At 43.4% G+C, this 10,354-nt stretch overlaps 1 protein-coding gene across 1 annotated transcript; it reads left to right on the top strand.

The window, feature by feature from the left end:
* Positions 1–4,415: 4,415 nt before the first annotated feature.
* On the top strand, positions 4,416–5,863 carry her3 (hairy-related 3). Its single transcript, XM_037280748.1, has 4 exons — positions 4,416–4,502; positions 4,580–4,675; positions 5,217–5,298; positions 5,358–5,863. The coding sequence occupies exons 1-4, from the start codon at positions 4,449–4,451 to the stop codon at positions 5,771–5,773; spliced, it is 648 nt and encodes a 215-aa protein (XP_037136643.1). The 5' UTR covers positions 4,416–4,448; the 3' UTR covers positions 5,774–5,863.
* Positions 5,864–10,354: the final 4,491 nt, after the last annotated feature.

Genomic DNA, 10,354 nt, shown 5'->3' with positions numbered 1-10,354 from the left:
TAGATTACACACTGTTCATGATTATGCATTTTGCTATACGCAGCAATTCTGTTGCAGCAGCACATTTGTGTGTCCCAAAAATAGCATAAGGAGCGAAGAAAATCGTAGGAACGCCCCTGTGTCTTTTCAGTTGCACCTTTCAATTTTCCACGTTGGACAGATAAAGGGGAAACCCTGGGAAACCCTTGATGAGCAACTGGTTCTTACTAAACAATGAAACACTTAAGGTTGCTCCCATGTGGGATTTGTGTGGCGGGGAAAATATCATCCCTTATAAATTCAAGAGATGATCGTGCATGATATGAGTAGAGGTTGATGCACGCAAAATCCCCAATTATTTTTCGGTCAATAATTAGTCTGTGAGTCACTGCTTAAAAATAACGGCACAGAGGGGTGTATCAATAAGAAATAAAAAGAAATCATGAAAAAGTCACAAATTTATCGAATTGAATGAATGCGAGTTACAAAATGAGCCGAAATGTGACAGCAATACTATATTTGATCGATATTACTATATTTTTAGTTGCATATCGGGTTTTATAGCGCGTGCAGTTTCCGTCTCCGCAGTGTTGTTTTACGAAGACAGTGCACTAAAGGGCTGCTGCTTAATTTTAATTCAAATCCCGCTCAAGTGGTTCCAAGTAAATGGCAGATGTTTTGCAATTCAAGGCGCATCAATACCCACACCCATGCGCTTTAGTGTTCAACAATGGCATCCCCCCACTCACCCGCTCCCTTTTTTCTCCCTCTTGTCTTTCACTTGAGGCGCGCACAAAGGCTTCATCCTCCAGCGAGTTATAAAGTTACTTTGCAGTCAGTTCATTTGGGGCCTTAGGAGAACCTTAAGCGATGTTAATGTGCATCTCTGCTCCTTTCATGCGCTCACCCGTGCACACACAGGCGAACCGCGACCAGCGACCATTGTGCGCCCAAAGCAAAGGAAGAACTCTTTAAATAACCCGAGGAGCAGTCCATAGAAATTCATGATGCGCCTTCTATTTGATGTCTGATCAGAGGTGCTGTCGCGTGGCTTTGGCCCAAATCCTTTGTCTATATTTGTAATATGTATATATTTTTTATTCCACTGCATGCACCTGTTGGTGTATACCTGCTTCGTTTTGTGCACTTGTTGCTCACAACAAAAGCCCTTTGGTCACACCAGCGCAGACTCAAGTGCACCTGAATGGAAGGCGGCAAATCGATTTGCTCCGCTTTCGCTGTGCCTAATGTGGGCCTGCCCTTGTCTGGATGAGACGCAGCCACAGCGCTCATGGGAAGGAAAGACAGACCATGAAGTCCTCATGACAATAGAGTCACTGTGGACTGTGGATGCGTTGATGGATGCACGGATGGATCAATGGATTGGTTTGAACAAATCAACCAAAAAAAATGACTCAAATTGACCCAGGCGTCTCGGTCGAATTTCAGACCAGCAGTTTTAAGGGTGTGTATGATTTCTCACAATGAGGAAACAGATAAGTATCAATACGCAGCACTCAATTTCTATAAATCTCCAGCATGCCGGCGTCACGTTACATCTTAAAAAAATTAAAAAAGGGAAATGTAATGTAAGAACTGCAACTTTTCCTTGAGGTGAATGAGACACGTACACGTAACTAAAGAGCATTGGAGTGTCGATTACAGGCACTTTGTCTAACCATTGACTTGCAAATGTACCCGTTTTCTCCCCAGAAGAACATAGTTTATTGCAGTAATAGCATAATTGCCTCACTAATTGTTGCTAACAAGTCCCCCAATAGCCTAATCCTTACAGTGAATCCGTCGGAGCCCCCGTCGGCACGGCTCCATGACAAAAGCCCTAAAAGGTTAATGAATGATCTGAGGCTCAAAGAGTAAAAGTGGCGCGAGAGCCGCGTCCTTTTTATAAACATACACTTAACTTGTCGGTAATGGCATATGCATTCTCGCTTCCAACTGGGACACAAGTTTCTCGTTGCGCCATTCTCATGGATGGATGGATGATGACATGCATGGAGACTTTGAAGTGGGGTGCAGAGAGAAACTCTTTGAAAGCTTGGCCGATCGTCCCTTCCCTTGCCTGCATGTTAGCACTCTTTTCTTGTTTGCACCGCTGAAGGAGAGGCAACACTAATTGAAATTATGGCGAATAATAAGCGAGGCGATGTCTGTGTCTGTTCTCTGAGGAAAAACTTACAGACCCTGCCACGGTGCTGTGTCCAAAGCAAGCGTGAAAACTTTACTAATGTGACGTGGAAAGAGGACAAAAGACACCACAGAGCTGCCTTGGAGCGCAGCACCTCTGCCAGATTTCATACCGATTACGCACGCATCACTATTGCATTAAATTTGTGCCCTGCAATTATTCGGTAAATTTTACGCAATTAGTGTTGGGGGATTTTATTTATTTCATTATTTTTTTACTTGAAGCAGGACACGCGTCATTTGCATAGCCACGACGTGACAATATAGTCATCTGAATGTGATTGGCAGGCATGGAGTTAACATGTTGTGATAACACCTCACAATTCATCCGCCAAGATACAGAATGTTAACTATAAAGTAGAGAGAGTAAAAGCTGATGCTAAAATATAATCCTAAAAAAATACACTTTAGCATAAATAAAATATTTGGGGCGCATTTGATCCAATAAAGCTCTGCAGGAATAAAATCTTAAAAGGTTTTTACAAATAGTAACATAAAGGCTTTTAACACAAACTGACAAATAATACTGGGGTGAAGGTGCACGTGACCTGCCAGGACTAATCAAATAAATGACTATACCTAAATATTATAAATCGCAGCATCAGGTTTTTACCTTTGAGATGCAATATTAAGATTCTATACATCATGCATCTCTCCCTTAAATAAGACACTTGTCAAGACTTAGCGACCAGAAAGCACGGAACAGGACTGGGACAGTTTTACATCGGAAAAGGGTCGATTGGTAACTTGCGTCAAATGCAGGGTAGCCTATCCAGTATAATTTAACAAATGTATTTTTTTAGTCTGGTCAAAGCTTGCGAACAATATGTGCAAATTTAGCCCCATACTCTTCCTATTAGCAAACTCACGTATGTCTAATTAGAGAAATTCTAACTTGCATGGGTGACATTAATGCGTGTAGGTGCCAGGAATAGAGAAAAAAACATTTTGTGTGCGTGCGATTTGATGCAGGAAAGGCACCCCTCCGTCTTCAGCTGCATCGAGCGTTCATTGAGTCGCGTGACCCTCATAAAGTGCTAAAGCCTCCCCCTCACGTCCAAAATGCGGGCCCTTGCTCTTGAGTGGCTGATGCCGCGTCTCAAAGCTTCCCGACGCACTCATTGATATTTTCAAAGGCTGCTTTTTACGTGCGTAAAAGATGCGCAATGGGCCACAGTGAAGTCCACTTTCCCAAGCCAGCTCTCCTTTCAGGGAGCAGTGTGGAGAATCGCGAGGCGGGGGACCGAGGACAAGGGGCGGCTCACAATTCTCCTCGGTGCCCCTCTAACCCAAGTACATCCGCACCCCCCTCCAAACAGCTTGGTGTGGAGACAAAAAGTCATGACGCTCAATAGCCGATGAATAGCAGTTCGCTTGCCCAAAGTCCCCTTTGCAATCCAAACAATTTGGTGCGTACCCACAAATATTGTCTCAAACAGGTTGTGTGAATCGAGCATAGTGCAGGTGGAACCTCAATCGGGCCATGCAGTAGCTACCATAAAATCGGGATGCGTGGCGCCACATCGAAAATTACCACGGTGCTGCCTTCAACTATAGCTGGCGTGAAACTCCCAAATTAAAGTGTCAATAGAAGACCAAGCAGAATCTGAATCATGGCCAATTATTTTTCACTTTCGGTTTTAACGCTACTTTTTTTTACCCCACACGATGCCACTGTAATGCGAGTCGTTTGCAATGCCGCAGTCGTTTGCTTAATTTGACTTTTTAATTTATAAATGCTGCACACAACAACAACAACAACAACAACAACAACAACAACAACAACAACAACAACAACAAAGAAATGTGTCTTCTAAAAGATAGCTCCAACTTGAAACAGGCTCCTGCTGCGAAAATATGACAATTGTGATTTTTTTTTTTTAAGTTCTCAAATTATGGACATATTAATTACCTTTTCTATTTCGGTATGTACTATATGTTCTAGGGTATTTTGAACAACTTTAGGGGATGTCTATTATTTGTGAAAGGCATTTGTTTTTTCTATTTGTCCAGTTTCTTTAATTATGAGCAACATTTTATCTTCTCTTTTTGGGTGTCCGCTTGGTTTTGGCCGTCAAATAACAGCAGTGTTTAGCTATTTATCGTAGAAGGGATTGAGGGTGTTGGGCGTGGGAGGGACGGGCAGACTTCTTGCATTGAGATGTTAAGTGGGTGTGTCTATATAAACCCGCGCTTGGTCCACTTTATCTTTCTGGCTGCGGAGAGGAAAAGAAAATCCCTTTAAAAAACAGGCTGAAGACAGAATGGTGGCATCTACTGACTGTGTGGACAAGTCCGATTCAATCACTGCAAATAAGGTACGTCTAAAAAGGTTGTGAATGTAATCGTAAAAAGTTTACTCAAATGCATTAACGATTTTATCTGAATTACCCAGGTATCCAAACCACTGATGGAGAAGAAACGAAGAGCTCGTATTAACAAGTGTTTGGACCAGTTGAAATGTCTTCTGGAGAGCCACTACAGCAGCACTGTAAGGATTTCAACCAGCAAATAGCATATAGCAAATAGCCGCTCCACAGTCCAACAGTTCAATACACATTCAAAACATTTTACAAAAAGAATAAGACAATAATGAACCCAAACGTTGTAATCATGTTATGTTCAGGCATTTCTTTACCCTTCAAACTGTGGTAATATGTCAGATTCATATAGATTATTAAAAAGAAAAAAAGGAAAGAAAACAACACAGTTGAAGGCCAAAAGATAATTTTATAGGAATTATCCAAAACAATTAAACTCATGAAACACATTTTAATATAACAGGCTTGACCAAAGTGCTTAAACCGCACGGAATACAAAACTAAGTCGCATTTCAGAAGGCAAGACCAATGAAAATTGATGGCACTTATAAAGACAAAAAACAAACAAGAGCACAATGTTCACAACTCTTGATACGTGATCAGGGGCGAAAAGAAGGAACAAATAATATTCATTATCATACGGATTTTTTTATGTGTTGAAATATGAGCATTTTAACAGGAATGTTATTTTTTGTTATTTTTCTTGTACAGATTCGGAAGCGCAAACTGGAGAAGGCTGACATATTGGAGCTCACCGTGAGACATTTGAAGCACCTTAAGAAATCTCACACCTGTAAGTCTGCACATATTAATCGCAAAAATTTGACTTTGACGCATTGTTCATATTTGCAGTCCCATCCACGCGTGGGGAGCTTTCCGATTTCCAGAAAGGCTTTCACAGCTGCCTGGCCAACGTCAAACACTACTTGCTGATGGCTGACACAGTGAGCGACCAACAGCGCCTCAAGATGTCGCAGTTGCCCGGAAAACTGGACATCTCCAGGACCACGGATAGCGACACAGTCCTCGCAGAGACGCGTGGCTTGCCGAGGAGAGCCAAGAACGACAACGCGACCTCACATAGGACCCACGGCGCGTCTCACTTTCGCCCGAGTGAAAACACGCGAATGAGCATGCATAAAGGGTGTGGGCTGGCCACCGCCGCCACAATGGACGACCAGAGAATACGAGTTACGCTCAAGAAATGTCACCTCAAAAATCCCAGTGAAGTTGGCAACACCCAGCACAATATGTGGAGACCTTGGTAGAGACGCTGAACATTTTCACGGAAACGTTTATAATTGTTAGTTGTTACACTTGCACATTCTATTTTCGGAATAAAAGTGGCTATAATATGCAACTCAGTTCTTGCATTTTTTTTTTGCATACTATAAATACTGCAGTGTTTGCCTAGAGCGCTCACACTGGTTAACAGAAACAGTAATCTCCTAAAAACTTCACGATATCAATTACACAAGCGATTTTTATGTTGAGATGTAAGTAAACTTTCCGATAAATTTTCCCCTCTGATTCTAAACTTGCCCTGTTTCTTCTATTATTATTATTATTATTATTATTGTCATCATCATCATCATCATCATCATCATCATCATAATAATAGTCATTATTATTATTATTATTGCCGTGAATATAAATCGACACAAACGAATTTAACTATAACAAATCTATTTCTTTTAAAAGTGCTTTGTAAAATAATCATTAGTTTTTCAGTGCTGTTTGTCAAGTTATGCGTCATGTAACAAAATTATTGGGAAACTCTTCATGCTGTGTTTTAATTATTGATTTTTCTAACGAACCAGTTCGCTTGAGAACTGGAATGCACATCACTATAGTGCAGACGGCAAACGGTCGCTACGTCGAAATGTCCGACAGGTTAGTGACTCGGGCTCTTGCTCGTTAAGTACTTGGTTCGATCCCAGATGGGAGTATATACCTAAATCAGCTCTTGGAATTGGAACCTCGTTTTGTATACGTACGTAAATGCAAGTATTTATGTGTAAATGCATAAGGTGGCCCCGCCCTCTGTAGAATCGGTTCACTCTTAAAATCGATCACCGAATCGTTCGCTACACTTTATTTATTTATTCTTTTTTTTTTTTTTTTACCTCGTGTCCATGAGGTGTACCTAATCACAGGCCACTTCATTAGGGAAAAAGCTTAAGTGAAAGTGAAAAGTGCCTCACCCGCCCTCACCCCCATCTCTTGATTGGCTATTTGATCTTTGACGTCATTTGACGGGCCCGGACAACATCCCGGGTCGAGCGCTGAAGGACTGCGCTGGTGAGCTGACGGGTGTCTTCACGGACATCTTTAACACTTCCCTGCAGCAGGCCATCGTCCCGTCGAGTTTCAAAGCAGCCACCATCGTACCTGTGCCGAAGAAGCCTGCTCCGTCCTGCTTCAATGACTACCGCCCCGTGGCACTTACGCCCATCGTCATGAAGTGCTTTGAGCGGCTTGTCTTGGAGCACATCCGGTCAGTTCTCCCTCCCACCATTGACCCCTTCCAGTTTGCGTACCGAGCCAAACGGTCCTCTGAGGATGCCATCTGCTCTGCCCTCCACTCGGCCCTCACCCACCTGGAGGGGAAGGACTCGTATGTGAGGTTGCTGTTTGTGGACTTCAGTTCTGCCTTCAACACCATTGTGCCGCAGCGTCTCATCAGCAAACTTGACAAGCTGGGCCTCAGTACCGGCCTCTGCAACTGGCTACTGGACTTCCTCTGTCAGAGGCCACAGGTGGTACGTGTTGGCGACAAGATCTCCGCCAGCATCACACTGAGCACAGGGGCCCCCCAAGGCTGCGTGCTCAGTCCGCTGCTCTTCACCCTCCTGACGCATGACTGCGCTGCCACCTGCAGCGGCAACCGCATAGTGAAGTTTGCTGACGACACGACTCTGGTGGGTCTCATCACCAAGGGAGACGAGACTCAATACAGGCTGGAGGTTGACCTTCTGACCGCGTGGTGCAGGGACAACAACCTCCTGCTGAACGTCGACAAGACCAAGGAGATTGTCGTTGACTTCCGGAAGGGTCACGCCCAACACCTGCCGCTGACCATCGACGGTGCTGTGGTGGAGAGAGTGAGCAGCGCCAGGTTCCTGGGGGTGCACATCAGTGAGGATCTCTCCTGGTCCACCAACACCGCGTCGCTGGCGAAGAAGGCCCAGCGCCGCCTGTACTTCCTTCGGAAACTCAGGCGAGCGGGGACTCCTCCGGCCGTCATGACTACTTTTTACCGCGGCACCATTGAGAGCGTCCTCTCCAGCTGTATTGCTGTCTGGGGTGGCAGCTGCACTGACCAAGACTTGAAGGCCCTGCAGCGCATTGTGAAAACGGCTAGTAAGACTATTGGTGCTTCTCTCCCCTCCTTGAAGGACATTTACACCTCCCATCTCACTCGCAAGGCGACCAAGATTGTGAGTGATGTGAGTCACCCCGCTCACTCTTTGTTTGAACTTCTGCCCTCTGGGAGGCGGTACAGGAGCCTGCGCTCCCGCACCACCAGACTTTCCAACAGCTTCGTACTCCAGGCTGTTAGGATCCTGAACTCGCTCCCCCTTTCAGCGTAGCGTCCTGTTCTTGCTGTATGCTCACTGGCTCGGTTTTGCCCCTCATATTCAATGGGTTATTGGTCTGTTTTTATTCATCGCTCATTTTATTTTATTTATTATTTATTATTTATGGTTTGTGCCTTCTTGTTTTTGTTTTGTGTCGCCTACTTGTATGTCTCGTCACCGTGGGATGGAGGAAACGGAATTTCGGTTTCTTTGTGTGTCTTGACATATGAAGGGATTGACAATAGAGCTGACTTTGACTTTGACTTTGATTCGGACACTCCATTAGGTACACCGCCATTTTCAGGTGTACCCAATCACAGGCCACTTCATTAGGGAAAAATCATGGTTAAAGCTTCACGGAGAGTGAAAAGTGCCCCACCCGCCCTCACCCCCACTTTCTGATTGGCTGTTTGATCTGTGACGTCATTCGGACAGTGTGTGTGTGTGTGTGTGTGCGTGTGTGTGTGTGTGTGTGTGTGTGTGTGTGTGTGTGTGTGTGTGTGTAGGGGGGGGGGGGGCTCGTTGAACGATTCGTTTGAACGAATCTTTTGAGTGAACTGATTCTAAAGATTCAGTTCACTTAAAATAACTGGAATGCACATCACCATTTCACACTGGTGGCCCACACGGAATTAGGATGCTTTAACATTCCTGGAGACCCCCTCCCCTCTTCTCGCAAAAATGATGTGATTCCCGAGCGCGGCACCGCTGCTGCTCACTGCTCCCCTCTCCCCCAGGGGATGGGTTAAATGCAGAGGACAAATTTCACCACACCCAGATGTGTGTGTGACGATCATTGGGACTTAAAAAAAGAAGACTCCACTTCCTGATTTTCTTGTCGTCTCTCCGACACCCCAAAAGAAAATATAGTCAGTCAGTCAGTCAGTTAGTTAGAAAAAACATTGCTTCGATGGCATTGTTTTTAAACTGTTGCTCACGTTGATCATAAAATGTTGAACCTCGCCCCACCCATGCGCGCTCATCTAAATGTGAGAATTTATCAGTCGCCTCACATCAACCAAAACACGCACGATGTTTGAAAATGTTACGTTCTAAAGTCAAATTGTGCTTTATAGCGACAGATGATTATTATAAAATTATAACTATTAGTCCACAAATTCAAAGGTATCGTTTTACAGTGTCACATTACCATGCAATAAGTTTTTTAATTGCCGAAAGGAGGACCAGTGAATGTCCTTCAGCTGTCCATATTACCGTCTATGAAGTATTCTTTGGCATTGTGCGAAGGATCAGTTCATCTCAGCTTCAAAATAGTGTCTTACCCAGGGAGGAGGAAGGTCATAAGATATTAACATCAGACTGGACCCAGTGGAGCGCACTTGAGAGGCGAACAAGACCGTATACATTATTCGTTCATGCTTAAATTCTACTTTTCTGTCCGTGATAAATTATTTTCATATAGCAAAAAATGCCGTTAGATTTGAGTAATAAGATGTCTCAGGGTGTTTAACAACAACTCCAGAAGACATGCAGTAAAATGTATTAAAACTCAACTAGCAGAGGATGGTTTCGATCCATCGACCTCTGGGTTATGGGCCCAGCACGCTTCCGCTGCGCCACTCTGCTACTGATGGCCGACGTTACTTCAGACAATACACATTTACTCAATAAATACCTTAACGAAATTTAAAATTCTAAACCACACTTATAATTTGACTTTCAAACCATAATCCTGGCTTAAAACTCCCCAATTAAAATGTTATCCTTTAAGCTTTAACATGGACTTGATACCCTATTTTTAAACCATAATCTCATTAAACCCAATACCTTGTTTGAAAGCCTAATTTTCAATCTTAACCCTGACTTGAACTCTAATATGAAACTATATCCCTGAAAAACCCAAACCCAGGCTTGGAACCCAATTTTTAAATTCTAATCCTTGCTTGAAACCCCTACGTTTAACTAAACCTGGACTTGAACTCTACTTTCAACTCATAACCTTGTCAGAAATTTGAACCCTTAATCCTACTGAAACCTTGATTTAAAACCGCTACGCTAACTCAGTTGATCGTTGTGCTTAAAGGAGTTGAAGGGATGCAAGTAAAAAAAGACTGTTGAATCTTGTAAATTTAATCAGTCACAACCTTTTTCAAACAAAGTCATCGTCCAGGAACTCATAACATAAACATCATTCATTGGCTCATGAATCTTTGAATATGATACAAAATTCTATATTCAGATTGTAAATACAATAGAAAGTCAAACATTTACCAAAGAGGAATGTGATTCGATAATGCAATGACAAAT

This window comes from Syngnathus acus, chromosome 2 (assembly GCF_901709675.1).
Source record: "Syngnathus acus chromosome 2, fSynAcu1.2, whole genome shotgun sequence".
Taxonomy (NCBI): Eukaryota; Metazoa; Chordata; class Actinopteri; order Syngnathiformes; family Syngnathidae; genus Syngnathus; species Syngnathus acus.
The sequence above is the reverse complement of the archived record's forward strand: the minus strand, read 5'-3'. Positions and strand labels throughout refer to the sequence as shown.